Below are 15,221 nucleotides of genomic sequence, written 5' to 3'. Positions count from 1 at the left end.
ATCATGGCGAAAGTTTTATTTTAATGCCATATTGAAAATGTTAAAACGCACACAAATCTCATACAGTACTTCCGGGTATTTATCACATATATACACGTACATTAAAATTACACAAGACAGTAGTGACTCATTCCCAAAAGATTCAAAATTTAAGTAAGCTATATAAAACAAAGACTCATAGCTTACCTCATAGTATCAAAGTTTTTTCCATTGGCGCATGTAAATCAGAGTAGTTCATTTTATTTTAATATGAAATTTAAATGTCATTTATGTTATTATTTTAAAATTTCAATTCCCTTTTTCAATTTATTTTTATGCTATTAATTTATAACTCCTAAAAATTTCATTAGAAATTTCATAATAAAGTATTTAAACAGAGTAAAGCAATACAGAATGTACAAAAACAGAATGTTGTAACGATGTAAACAATCACTTATGTTGTTCATGTTTTTCGTGCTTACAAACAAGAACTGGGATGTTGGAATGATGAACCAAGTAGTCACTCACACTGCCCATTAAAGTTCGTCTAATTTTGCCCATACCACGTGACCCCGTCACTATCATGTCCGCCTTCTTCTCGTTAGCTTTGTTTATTATCTCATGACCAGGGTTACCTTCACCTTGAATACGAACCACTTCCCCGCTGAGCTATTTTTTTTAAATAAAAAGTATGATATGTGTCCTTGATGAATATTTACTTATGTCATTTATGAGTGAACAAATGGCTCAATAAACAAAAGCCAAATTTTGCTTAAAAAAAACTTTAATTTAGAGCACTCGGTTTGGAAAAAAATATAATACTGATGATATCATATAAAAAATACTGACATTGTGGGATTCCAGAACTTTGTTCAGTTGTTCAATAAGAGCATGGATGCGTTTCTCCTCCTCATTGACGGTTCTCTCTACTATTGTAGGGTCTGCCTGGGACAGGGAAACCACTGCAAAAAATCCATGCTAACCTTTCATATCATTATACATATACATGTAAACATATTTTGATACAGAGCCTAGAATGACACGTTATCAATTTCATGTATGATAAACTTTAATATTTGGAAATTCAATATCATTTAAAACACTCTTGAGCAACAATAATTAAGCTGTCTGTAATATGTTATGAAACCAATTGTTCTGAACCCTCAGTCTGCAAACAAAGGATACACAGCGGAAGGTTCCATGTTTACTTGTCAAGAACAACGAACCAAAGATTTCGTTATACGCAGTATACATTGACAGGAGATAACAAGAGATATGCAAGAACGAATACAAGAGAAAGCAGCAAGGTGTACAATGTCTACATACTTCCAAAGTTAACATTCGTGTACTCTGCACAATGGGCCAAAATGACATAACAACCAGGTCTATGGATATTTTCCACGTAGTCTGAAACACAATACATAATATCTGAACACACATTTAATAACTTGATAAAGTACTAGTAAGTGAATTGTGTCTATGTAATTGTGTCAATTTATGAGTAAGGTTAGAGGTGGTCTAATATTTTCCAGCAAAAAAGATCTACAGAATTCTGTAATACATTGTCATGATGAGGATGCATGGGAAAAAGGAAAAAAAAACACAAGTACAGTAACCGTGCCATTTCCTGCCATTTTTTAAGAAAATAAGGTCAATCAAAAAGTAAAATAAAACTAGTGAAGTTTGCAGAGACTCGCAGAGGAAACGTGACATAATGAACACCTATCATGTACAAAATGCTGGTCTTGTCAGATAACAATCTATTTATATCTTATTTTTACAGTGTCGATATATAATGAGCACAATCTATTTTTTACAAACTCTTTGTTTACATCTTGTATAATCATGTCTACAAACACACTTGCACATTTTTTTCATTATTTGACCCCAATCTCAAGATTAAGTTTATTTTCAAATTTCGTACGTGCTCAGGAATATATATAGATTGTAAAAATTTCAGTAGAATCTCTTAATTTCTATGTAGGAATAAATTCGATCATGAAGCAAACAGAACTGGAAAAAGCAAACTGCCATATAAGTTTAGAGAACATTTACTTTGCGACGCAAAATAACCTTGATTCTGAGACAAAAATAGCTGTTACATATTTATTTGTACTCACATTTAAGTGCTATTGCTGCATTTTCACTACCATCCATAGCGATGAGAACTCGACACTCCGACATTTTTGGTCTACTCTTGGTTCTATGTGGCTAAATAAAATCCACTTCATACATTAATTCAATAAACATGCACCATTTGACAATGTAGGTGACATTTGTTTTCAGAGCTTGATAAAACGGCTTTTATCGCTCACCAGTTCAAGGTTAAACACTGATTTTCGAACGATTCATACTACGTACTAATCCCTGTGTATCTATTTACAACCCAGGAAACAAACCCAGTAAAGTACTAGTACAACACGTGTTACACATCATAAGTACCAAGAACAATCGAGAAATGTGAAGTACCTGTATATCGCTAAGTTTGTAGAAGCGCTGTTAAAATATCATGTCCTGTCCTTCTTACTAATTAATTCTAGACTGTTTTTAATAGACATCAGGAAGTTAACGTGTAATAAAGTTCTCTACAAGACAGGTCCTTTGTACGCAAGGGAAGGAAAAATAGTCTTTCGCTGTAATTATCATATGTAAATCATTTAAATATCATTTTATATTATATTGTCGTAATGGTCGATGAATTACCTGACTAATCCCTCCAGATTATGTCTAATTGTATGACAGGCTATGTCGAAGACGTCTGGCAAGACGGAGGTCAGGAGATCAATGTTATTCTGGATAGGTCGTACACGGATGAGTCGGGCTGTGGTACCACACTCCTCCCCTCCTTGTAGAGCCAAGGGTATCCATTGGCGAATTTAACCAACGTCCGTAATTATGTGTAAAATCCACCTCCCAAATACTGTACAAACTTACTTAAATGCCAACTCGTACAAAATATGAAAATATACAAAATAATACTAACCAATCATGATTACTTTTCAACAAAGTACTGGTGAGAGACATAATCCCTTCACTTATACAAGTTCTAAGAAATAGAGTAATCATGAAAATATACATGTCTTTTTACACTTACATAAAAAAAAATACTTTTTCTTAAGTAATTATATACATATACAGAAAATACACTATATAACTGATGTACATGTAGAGAAAAGAAAAAAAAAAATTACAATCGATAGAACTGCCTGGCGTTGTTATTGCATATCTCCAGGATAAATGACACTGGTGTGTTGCGGATAGAGGCGACTTGTGCAGCAAGAGATGCTAGGTTCCAGGGATGATTCATCTTGCAACCAGGGGCTGGCAGTAAATATGGAGCATCCGTCTCCAACAAGAGGCGCTCAACTGGGATCCTGGCCACAAGATTCGGGTCCTGAGTTGACCTCATAGTGACGCCAAATTTCACTGCAGGCAATTCCATCTCCCACTGGTGTAGCTCCTCCACCGAACCTGTGAAGCAGTGCCTATGAAAGGCATGGTGAGTCATGTCCATCATGCGGATAATGGCCAGGGTGTGTTTAGCTGCCTCACCTGATCCATCGTCCCTGCAGTGCAGAATGACCGGCTTACCCAGATCTCTTGCCATATTTAGGGCATCTGCTAGGAAGTCCTGCTGGAGCCTCAACAAACGTTTCCTGCATTGCTCTGGCCTCACACAGGGGTTGCATCTGCAATTGGTGGTGAGATCGATGCCAACCTCCCCAGTGGCTACACAACGCTGATGTGTTACCAATTCCATAAACCTGTCAAGGCACTGCTCTGCCAGGTCAACAACATGGGGGTGGATACCAAAGGACACAGAAATGTTTTCAGCATCTAATATGTGTGCCTGCCAAGACTCCCATTGGCGGGGAAAGACATAATTAGCCACAGCATGTTCTACTTGAACCCTTCCACCTAATTGCTGCTCTAGTTCCAACCAGGTCTTGAAATTGGTCCTGCGCAGGATTTGATCGAGATGGAAATGACTATCAACAATTCTGGCCATGACGGGGTTCCCTGTAATATTGAAGGGTCTATCTATGGTCATCCCATTCGCCAAAAGCCGCTGTTGGTGCTGCCTGAACACTTCCTGCTGTTCAATACTCAAGCCCTTAAGTAAGGTACCAACAGCCTGCCAGTGCAGAAAACATGCTACATGGTTCAATGGCTTCAGTTTAAATTGGACGACTTTGTGTTCACTGTAGTGAGTGGCGTAGAATGTCATCAGCTGGGTCTCTTGCATATTAAATTCTCCCACTACATTTTCATGAAGGCTCGATGAAGCAAACTGGCGCAAACACTCCAAGCTGTCAAGCCCAAGCCATTCTCTTAATAAGTGAAGGGACCCATTAAAAAGCTGGCACCACTCATGGAGGTTCTCGTCATCAAATGACCTCTGTTGACCCTTGTGGGCAAGGGTGTGCTTGACAGCCTGACTAAGTGTTGATCCCTCTAATTGGCGACACTCCCAGCATGCAAGTGTCCCAACCCAAAACCATGGCAAATGAGTGCGCAAAACATGTCGTTTCACATGTCCACTGAGCTTGGTACCACAGATAGGGCAGCTATACTTCCCGGCTCGTGGACCAGTACTACCAGAGCATAAAGCCACAAGTACTACTGTCCTGGTATCTTCTTTGGAAGACGCTGTAGGCGACTGCCCCTCCCTGTTCGCATCCTGTGTATCTCCTGAGATGCTGGTGTCAGACATCACCTCATCCAGGGTTATCCATTCTTCTGACTGGCTCCCAGATGAAGGATCATAGTCAGGGACAAAATTAACATCCCACAGATTTTCTTCCATTATTCTGGCAGTCTACAAATATAATCGCTCATACAAATAACCATATTTTGAACTGAATGTAAGGACCACTGGCTGTTCCAGAAAGAAAACAGAGAAAATAAAATACAAACAGAGGTATATATACATAGGTCTATGTACAAAATAATCAGTCTACACAAAGTCTTTGTACTTGGATGGAGGATTGATACTCCTTCCATGTCTTGTCTGTACAGCAACCTTGGGTAGCACAAGGTGCTCGTTATCATCTAAAGTTCCAGTGTGGTCCTGACACCCTATTGGCTCAGTAAGATGCTCGTCTTGATCATGCCCCTTGGATTGCTGAACCATACTAAAATCTGGATCCTTAGAAATCATGGTAGATGTACTATCCTGGAAATACTGATGACGCAGCCTTCGTAACCACATGGGGATATCTCGGTCCTTGCACAGTTTCAACCGATCATGGTGCAGCACATGCTCTTTTTTCTGATCCCTGAGGGTGTAAAGTGGAGCATCACATGAGACTACCAGATAGGGCCCAGTCCAGGGAGGTCTAAGTTTTGATGATTGACCAATTTTAGTTGTTGAATCCAACTTGTACACAATATCCCCAGGGTTATAGTGGTTTTCACACAGTCTAAGGTCATAGTCCCTTTTCTGACGAAGTTGTGCCATTTGTATATTTTGACGTGCATGATGGTGAGCCTTGGAGATTCGATTGGCAAGATCAATGCACCAATCACTTGGCTCCTGGGAGTTAAGACCATCAGGGATATTTCCAGTGAGCAAATGGATAGGTTGAATAACCTCTCGGCCAAGCATAAGGCGGTTTGGAGTATAACCTGTCTGGCGATGTATAGTGGAATGAAGGGCCATTGCTAGGAGAGGGAGATCTCTATCCCAGTTTTTATTATTTTTCTCTATGTAACATCTTATCATCTGGAGAACGGTGGTGTTATAACGCTCTATCTGCCCATTTGATGAGGGATGGTAGGGTGTAGTTCGTGTTTTGGCTATCTGTAGCATCTCACACAAGGCTTTAAACAAATTGCTGTCAACGTTCTTTCCTTGGTCAGTATGTACTTCTAAGGGACATCCGAATGTGACAACAAAATGCACCAAGAATTTCTGAGCTACAGAAAGTGCACATTGGTCAGGGAGAGCTGCCATCTCCACCCACTTGGTAAACTGATCAATCATCATCAGTACATAGTTATTACCATCCTCGCTTGTATGAAATGGTCCCAGGATATCCAAATGAACACGCTCCATGGGAAAACCAGCGTGATACTGACCTAAGGAAGCCTTTGGCCTCACATTAGGTTTTTTGTTTTGATTGCAAGTTTGACAAGAGGCGACATAATCTATGCAGTCCCTGGACATGTTATACCACATATAATTTTGCTTTAAACGCTCAAGAGTTTTCTGTTGGCCTAAATGGCCAGATGACTTTAAATCATGACAACCATGTAATACAGAACGCCGTAGTCCTTGTGGCACAAGCAGGCAGAGACTCCTGTTTGCCTTACCATCCCATTTGTGATATAAAACCCTGCCTATAAACTGCAAATTCTTTCTACTCAACCACAGTGTCCGAGTACCTGGGCTCTGTAAACGGAGCTCTGACTGTTTGGGCTGAATATTATTCTCTAGCCACTTAATGATTGGACATAATTCTGGGTCTTCTTCCTGCAATTTACGTACTTCAGATGGCGAACTTCCAACTGCCCAGTTGCACACACAAGAATTACCTTGCCCAGGCTTGTCATCTAGTTGCATTACTGTCCTCACCTTAAGCACAGGACCCGGAGACAAAGATGGTCGATTCGATAAAGGCACGACGTCATCTACATCCTCAACGAACCGTCCCCATTGTATGTGTGCTCTCTGGCAATAATGGCAGCCTCCGCATGGAAGATCTTTAACGTTTGCTCCTGCGTTATAACAGTCACACTCTGCAATATCATCCTGCAATCGGCTCATTCCATCTGCATTTGTATGCTTTTTGCAAGGTCTATGGACAATTTCCATGTTGTATTGTGCCAGTTCTTCAAGCCATCTAGCAAGCTGCCCCTCTATATGCTTAAACGCATAAGCCACACAAGACTGTTATGATCTGTGCGCAGGAGAAACCGACGCCCCAGAAGGTAGTGTCTGAAGTGCCTGCAAAACTTTACTACAGCCAAAAGCTCTTTTCTAGTTGTGCAGTACTTGCGTTGAGGTTTTAATAGTACATGGCTTGCATAACAAATTACTTTTTCCTTGCCTTCCTGTACCTGTCATAGTACAGCACCAATGGTCCTATCAGAGGCATCCGTGTCCAAGATAAGGAGTCCCTCAGGTTCAGGGTATGACAAGCAAGGTGCGGAACATAGAGCCATCTTAGCCTTCTCAAATGCCTCCTAGTGCACAGTGGTCCAAGTCCATTTTTCCTTCACATTTGCCAAGTCATACAGAACTGCACAGATAGCAGCGTAGTGCTGGATGTGATCCCTATGGTAATTTAGAAATCCCAAAAAAGAGAGTAGCTCGGTGGGATTACTAGGTGTAGGCCAGTTCCTAACAGCTTCTGTCTTTGATGGTGAGATTGATATGCCCCTACTACTAACTACTTTCCCCAGAAATTCTACCTCCTTTTTAAACAAGACACACTTTCTAGGCTTTAGTTTCAAATTATATTGCCTAAATCTGTCAAAGGCTTTCCTGAGATTTTGAAGACTGTCCTCAAAGTTGTGACCTAATACTACCACATCATCAAGGTAGACCAAGACCTGAGTCCATGTTAAACCCTGAAGTACTAGTTGCATTGCCCTCTGGAAGGTGGCTGGAGCATTGCATAGCCCCATCCCCATACGGGTGTGTTCGAACAGACCATAACGAGTAATGAAAGCAGTCTTGTGCCTATCCCCCTCATCTATCATTATTTGGTAATAACCAGAGGCCATATCAAGGGTAGCAAAATATTCCGTTCCTTGAAGAGTGTCTAAGCAGTCCTCAATAATTGGTAGTGGATAGCAATCCTTTACCGTCTTTTCATTAAGTGCCCGGTAGTCTACACACCACCTCATAGACCCATCCTTTTTTCTCACTAACACTGGTGCCGAAGCCCAGTTCGAGTTGGAAGGTTGTATGACACCAGCGTCTAGCATTTTGTCCAGTTGTGCTTTTTCTTGGTCCTGGAAACCAAGTGGCGTTCTCCTCATTTTATGTTTGACTGGTGGATTATCTTTCGTGTCTATTCTGTGGGTAACCGAGGTTAGACAGCCCAAATCTAAATCATGCTTCGAGAATATGTCCTGATAATCTATCAGCAGCTGTCTGACACGATGCTTCTCACTGTCGCTAAGTCCAGGAGTTGATCTTTCATACAGATCCATAAGATGTTCTGGGAACTTATCATCAGGTTCATATGTCTGGTTCTTTCTAATGAGAAGAGCACTACTGTCATTTGGACATATTTCAGCATAAGCCTCAGCTTCTCCAACCACAGTCCCCTTTTTGATCTTGACTGATGTATTTGAGTCATTTATGAAGCTCATAGTTGTTGTAGAACCACTTCCAAGGGTATGAGACCCAAGAACATTAGATTTTAGGTGTAAGGGGGGAAACAACATAGTCACCAGATAATGGTTTATCTAGTTGAACCGGCACTTGGGCTATAGTGTTAGGTGGTACACATACTGTTCTCCGTATCCGGACGCGAGAGCCTGGGTGCCCTTCAGGTGGATCGGATATCAACTTTATAGGAAATTTCCTGTCCTCGAGAAACAGCACTCCCCTTTTAATGTTGATGATCCCGTGGTTGGCCTCCAGAAAGTCTAGTCCTATGATCATGTCATCATCCATTGATACAGCACAGCAGTCCCAAGTTACATGAAGGTCACTAATTTTGAGAGGCACATTCCTGGGCAATCTACCATGCACTATTTCGGTACCTAGCCCCTTTAGCTTTATGAGCTCGGCTGTAGCTATTTGACCGTCCGGCATTATTTTCTCATTGACAGGAGTTATCATGGCAGCTGTGTCAACAATTGCATGTATAGGCTTCTCTCCTATGGTGACATTTAGTTTTATGCTTTTTCCTAAAGTCCTCCTTATAGTTACGACATTATCTTCTAGGCCACTTTCATCATGGGTCAAGTGTTGGCCTACTGGCTTGACCCTTTTCTGTTTAAATCACCATTCATTGGGCTTTTCACTTCATTTGATGTATTGTGGTCTCTTTTGTTTGGAGAAGAGAAGCGCTGGCCTCTGGCTGGTGATCGACTTGGACTTCGAGATCTCTCTAGGAAATGCCCTTTCGATAGTGGTGAACTACTCTGATTTCTACCAAAGGATTGCTGAACTGTTGTGGTTAATTTCTCAACTAAATTTGTAAGGTGTAAGATTTGCTTATCCAAGGAATGGTTGCTGTCCTTCTCTTTAGAGAGCTTGGTTTCAGCCCTACAAACAGAAGGTTCACCTGCTGGGGAGCCCTCCCTGCTCGAGAGTGAAATTTGGCGTTGAGAATAGGTGGTTATTCTGGTGCTTCCTCTGGTCCCATATAAAGCACGATGGTTAGCGATGGCTGTTTTCACATACTTTACTGCTTTCTGAAGTGTTGTTGGTTCTCTATCCATAGCTTTCATAGCAGCTTCTTTATCCCGACAGCCACGTAGGAAGGTTTCTGTTGCTATTTCCTCAATCATGTTCCCTTCACAGCTCTCATAACCATCTAAAGCTAAAAAGTAGACACGCTGAGCAAATTCTTCCACATTTTCATTTTCCAGTTGTTTAGTAAAGGGGAGCTGGCGACGAGCCAGAATAGGTACTTCCTTTCTGCTGAATCTCTGTTTTAACTGCCGCTTCAGCTCTTTGTAGTCACCATTTTTGTTTACTTTCCTTGCATATTCCAGAGCCACATCTCCTAAACAATCTAAAAGACGGAAAGCCTTCTTATTGGATGACCATCCACGATGAGCAGCAACCCTTTCAAATTGGTAAATAAAGGATTCCCAATTTGGGCTTTCAGTGCCTTTGAAAACAGGCATTTTCTGAACTTGTGGGCTCTTGCTTCTGGATCTGCTCCTTGATGTACGAGTCCATTTTGACATTGTATCATCTGATGAGGAACTGGATGACGGGGATCTATTTCTCTTATTTGTTTTTGTTTTTCTACCTCTGCTTGGTTCCTTAGGAGTCGAAGACCCCATTATGTTGGGCTTATCTTGGAAAGTATGAGGACCTAAAGCAGATGTTAATATGTATTTGTCATCAATCTTCTTTTCACCACCTCCTTTCTTCTTGGAATGGAAGTTGAGATCCTTTTCAAACTTAGAGCTCAGCTGAATCGGTGTTAGATCTTGGAAATCAGCACTCTCTAACTTTCCATTCAGGGGTGTGCTTGTTTTGTGTTTGGCCCCTTTAAAAGGATCCGAGATGTATCCTGAAGGAGGAATGACAGATGTCAATTTGTCTATAATCAGCTTCTGTTCCTTCCCTTTTTCTGACGGCTTGTCTGGGATTTGAACTGTGTCAGCTGTAAGAGTCAGCGACTTGTCAATACTTTTCTCTGCGTCAACTTCATTTGTCAGTACAGGTGGCGTGTTGTACAATTGGCCTATAGAATCGACATCAGACTTCAGGACAACTTGTGACCTTAAGGAGTTGACTTCATCACGTAGCATTTGAATGCTTTTGTTCATCTCCAGTAAAGTGAGATGCAGTTGTTTAGCACTTGTATCCTCTGCTGTGTGTTCAGGCTGATTTGCCGAAGTCTCTGGCTGGAGCTTCTGGATGGTAACAACACCTGCCTCACTCCATGTTGTCCATTGAGAGAGTGCAATCTGGGTCACATCAGCAACATCATTAAAGTCAAACTCTTCTTTTGTTTCTCTCAGTTGAAGAATTCTTTTGGCTTTAGCTTGTCCAATGCCCTCCAATGACTTCAAGTCCATCTCCGAGGCGTTGCACAGATTGATTGGTTTACTTGTAGCCATTATCAGTGATAAATATTTTATTTTTCAAAATATTTACAAGATAGGAAATAGAATGATAACTTAGAGCAAAAGCAGAGCCAGTGGCCCCCAATACCTACACAATGTATGGGGATATATTGTCAGAAATTACAATCTCAATGATAGTACAGCTGATACTTTTCTTTTCTTTTTTTTTTGAAACAATTAACCAGAGAACAACCAAAAAAAAAATTACTCAAGGAATAAGCCAAATTAGAGAAACAATTAAAATTATATGACACGAAATGCGCGCCGTATATCAAAACCGACGGAATTTAAGTCACGTGACTTTTTTTCCTAATGAAATGTTGATGCAGTTAATGGTCGAATATGAAAATTAATACATTTATTAATGTTTTGACAATAATTAATACTAAAAAACTATGGTTATAAAAAGCATACACTTATATTTATTCGTTACGAACCACCTTGTGAAACATCAACACTAGCAAACACGTGGTTCGTGAGATGCTCGGTGATTTCACAAGAAATTACGTTGTTGCAATTTGGTAACCAAGAAAAGCGTAATTTCGCAGATTCCACAGCTACCGGCGACGCCAATGTCGTAATGGTCGATGAATTACTTGACTAATCCCTCCAGATTATGTCTAATTGTATGACAGGCTATGTCGAAGACGTCTGGTAAGACGGAGGTCAGGAGATCAATGTTATTCTGGATAGGTCGTACACGGATGAGTCGGGCTGTGGTACCACAATATTATATGAAATTATATTATATTACACTGTATATTATATTATATTGGGCAGTTTACATTTTTGGCTTAATTGTTTTTGTCCCTCCCCCGTTCCTCTGAAAAAGGGTTGCTACGGGTCTGCAAGATCTTCCACTGCAATTTCCCTTAGGCTATTAATCTAACAGATTTTGAGAAATATGTAATACAACCTGTATGGTTTATTGATATAAATGAAAATCATTGGACCACTGTTTACTTCGCATATTTTTGGTTTTTTTACACGTCAGATAAATGAATGCACGATCTGTTCGAATGAATTGAGATTATTTGCTATCTAAGTGTGTCAAACATGTGTCAGAATAGCAGATTAGGTCAGACACATCATATATCATATAGAGATAAACAATCGGAGGAACGCGCAAGTCATTCTAACAATTCCGGTTGTCCTGAATTTATTATAGACCTATTTACTGGCTATGAGGACAACAGCAAGTTTATCGTCCCCCAAGACAGCGACTGTTTCCCGAGGCACAGCAGGGAAATAGTTGCTGTCGAGGGGTACGATAAACTTGCTATTGTCCTCATAGCCAGTAAATAGGTGTTTAATGCCCTGTTCACACGGAGAGTTTAATTCGAATTAAACGTAAGTTACTGCGAATTAAATTTTATCCTGCAACTACCTCTTGTATTGACCTAATAAAGGTAGCCTAATAAACCAAAGCTTTATTCGGTCAATGCCCTAATAAAGCCTCGTGCATGTATTCCAACGTTCTAAATGCATTGTGACGTCATGAATATTGCAATGTTTACGCCATGGCGTCTTAGTTTCAACTGCAGAGATGTACCTAAATCGGTTGAAAACAGCCCGTTTTGGAGGTCATGTAAAAATGTGTTGCAGGATAAACAAAATACATGGAGACTGTCTTGAAATATAAGCGATATTTGGGCTCGGGTCGAAAACGTGATAGAGGGCTCGGCAAGCCTCGCCCTCTATCACGTTTTCTTACCCTCGCCCAAATATCGCTTATATTTCAAGACAGTAACCATGTATTTTATATTGATGCGCGTTCACACGGAGAATTTAATGCGAATTAGTTTAATTCGAATTAGTTTACTGCGCATTAAATTACTTCGCATTAGCTCCGTGTGAACGCTAAGCGAAGATAATGCGAATTAAATTTTGACGCATGCGTAAGGGCAGAATTAAGTCACAGGCCACATGTCGATGGTCAAATATCCATTGGGTACTTGTGCTTTTTTTGAGTGGAAAACAAGGGAAAATTATTTTAATCACTAAAAGGTGCACAATGTCAATTATTTACATTTGCAAATATTTTTCTTAGATGAACCTATTGAAGAGAAAATATGTTCAATTCTGTATGAACTTATTAGGGGGTCAGAGGTCATGGCGTGACCGAATCACACAGCGAGACAATATCTTGTCTACATATTTCTGTCACAGTGACACTGGTTTCGGAACTTCCGAGCCGTTAAAGCGATGAAAAAGATAAAATTATTGAAACATATATTTTTTTCGTTCAACAAATGATCTTTAGATCTTTCTTCGGTGTGAAGAATGTTTCTAATTAGCCTAAAATCACACTTACCTTTTTAACCCGAAATGCCTTTGAAGGTATGTACACTGAAGACGATAGCACCGCTTTTGACTTCATATATAAAGAACTCATACAATAATAGTAAGATTATTCTCAGTAGCGATCATTGTTTTTTCATTCTGACAGATATTTCCTGAACTGGACTGCTGAACATCAATGTAAGTATTCAAATGTTGGAGCGAGGCGAACTCTCAAGACCAAACAGCTTCTAGGTCATTGCGCGTCACAACATAGGAATACGGCGGGCCGTTCGTGTAATAAATGCAGTTCTATTCAGAATATTCGTCTCAAATGTAAATAAAAGTAATAAACAACAATGTTAAAAATTCACTGGGAAATGAACTTGGTTGGTACGTGATCAAATCTTCTGAGAAGCCCTTCGGGCTTCACAGGATTTGATCACGTGACCAACCAAGTTCATTTCCCAAAGAACTTTTTAACATTGTTGTTTATTTCTTAAATGTATATCTGCTCTGCACAATATGACGTGATTTGTAAATGACGTCATAATAGCCTCACTGAATAGCCATGTTGTGGAAATAAAATTATATTTCGCATTAGTTTACTGCGCATTAGCTGTCGTGTGAACGCAATTTAATTCGCATTAGTTTGATTAGCATCATTTTACTTCGCATCAATTTACTGCGAATTAAACTCTCCGTGTGAACAGGGCATACCGAAGCCGACTTTACTTTTGTTACGTCACAAACCAGATACGTCACAATACAACAGCCCATATAGTTTTGAGATGAAAAACGAGGGAAATGGAATGCTTCCGATGAATAGTTTGATGACTCTTTCACCATGGGCAAATAGAACAAAAACTATACCACGGTAGGGACTGTTTAGAAAATATAGAAGATTTATTTGTCATACTTTTATGTAGAAAAAATTCACAGAGGTATAATATATATATATATATAAATTTTGCAAATAAACTCCGAAACGGGTGCACCAGAGTTGTTACTAACTCCTCTATGAATACATATACACTAGATACAAGATGATGTCCGTTAATTATACTTAGATTTCACTCGCATAGTAAGTATCGTACATTAAATTAAAAGTCTACTTTGATTTTCTATATAAACAACCATGTGATTACGGTGGCGGTTCCGGTTGGCGGATCTAAGTTACTGGCCAATTTTTAATGAAACTGACAACAAGCAATCGTTTATTTATTTCATAAAACGTCATATCTGAATTATTCAATCAAAACTTGATTTAAATGATATAAAAGAAATAAGTTGAGATAACCAGTTAAAAAGGGAAATGTGCAAATTATTTTCGTCATTCAGCGATCTTAATATTGACAGAAACTCCTAGAACATCATATAGCATCGAGTCCGATGTTAAAAAGAAAAACGAGGCGATTATAGCTGCATGAACATAAAAAAGCTTCCGTGTGAATGGTCATTGAAATAATTGTATATCATTGATAACATTATAAGTTGTGAATATATTTATATATCGAAAGACTATCAGTAGGTTTTCGTAATTTTATCGGTAAAATTTGTATATTCCTCACTGAGAGAATCGTGGCAACGAACCCAAAGTACAATTTGTACTAACTTGCTTACATGAAAAGTGAAAATTAATGAATAAGGTATTGTTCAAATACAATTAAAGCTGTTAAAATTTTGTGCTTTGATCAATACACTTCAGTTTTTTTTTTTCTGAATACAGTCTTTTGTATCAAATACTCGGTCTATTCATAGGGCGTTAAAAGGTAATGTTTACAAATAAAAAACAAAAGAAAAGAAAAATTCAATTTATCATTAAAATGTGCATATTCGCTGCTTTTATCCTTGAACGGAGATGAAATAAGAGCACCTGAAGTACAATAAACGTCAATTACTGAAATTGTTATTTTTCAAGTTTTTACAAAGAAGGTCGGGGGGTGGAGACGTACATTTACTTCTGCTCCAAAACTAAATGCGGGATTTTGAACAAAATATTTCTTGCTGCTATAAGCCTGTAGGCTGTCATATATATTATTGGAACTTTTCTGTCGGTAGTGGTATAAATTCAATTCTCCGTGCTTGCGCGCGGGATTTCATCTAGTATATATAAATATACATGTATATATCACAGAAAATAGCTCGAAACTGCAATAACAGAAATTTAGAACAGTTCACAAAAAACATCA

At 39.3% G+C, this 15,221-nt stretch overlaps 1 protein-coding gene across 1 annotated transcript; it reads right to left on the bottom strand.

Annotated features, from left to right (window-relative positions):
- On the bottom strand, nt 1–2,387 carry LOC133181641 (stress response protein NhaX-like). The gene is made up of 4 exons (XM_061316187.1): nt 2,100–2,387; nt 1,306–1,386; nt 829–941; nt 1–648 (listed from the first exon to the last, which is right to left on the bottom strand). Exons 1-4 carry the CDS (start codon nt 2,161–2,163, stop codon nt 430–432), a joined length of 477 nt encoding a protein of 158 aa, XP_061172171.1. The 5' UTR covers nt 2,164–2,387; the 3' UTR covers nt 1–429.
- Nucleotides 2,388–15,221: the final 12,834 nt, after the last annotated feature.

The sequence above is a fragment of the Saccostrea echinata genome, unplaced genomic scaffold, assembly GCF_033153115.1.
Source record: "Saccostrea echinata isolate AGI-Se365-2 ecotype Australia unplaced genomic scaffold, CSIRO_AGI_Sech_v1 ptg000009l, whole genome shotgun sequence".
In the NCBI taxonomy this organism is placed as follows: domain Eukaryota; kingdom Metazoa; phylum Mollusca; class Bivalvia; order Ostreida; family Ostreidae; genus Saccostrea; species Saccostrea echinata.
The sequence above is the reverse complement of the archived record's forward strand: the minus strand, read 5'-3'. Positions and strand labels throughout refer to the sequence as shown.

Excerpts from the sequence above, each read along its gene's own strand:
- LOC133181641 (XM_061316187.1), bottom strand. The coding sequence starts at position 2,163 with ATGTCGGAGTGTCGAGTTCTCATCGCTATGGATGGTAGTGAAAATGCA. Across the intron at positions 1,387-2,099 it reads TGCAGCAATAGCACTTAAAT|ACTACGTGGAAAATATCCAT; the intron begins GTGAGTACAAAT and ends ATTGTGTTTCAG. Across the intron at positions 942-1,305 it reads CACGAATGTTAACTTTGGAA|TGGTTTCCCTGTCCCAGGCA; the intron begins GTATGTAGACAT and ends GATTTTTTGCAG.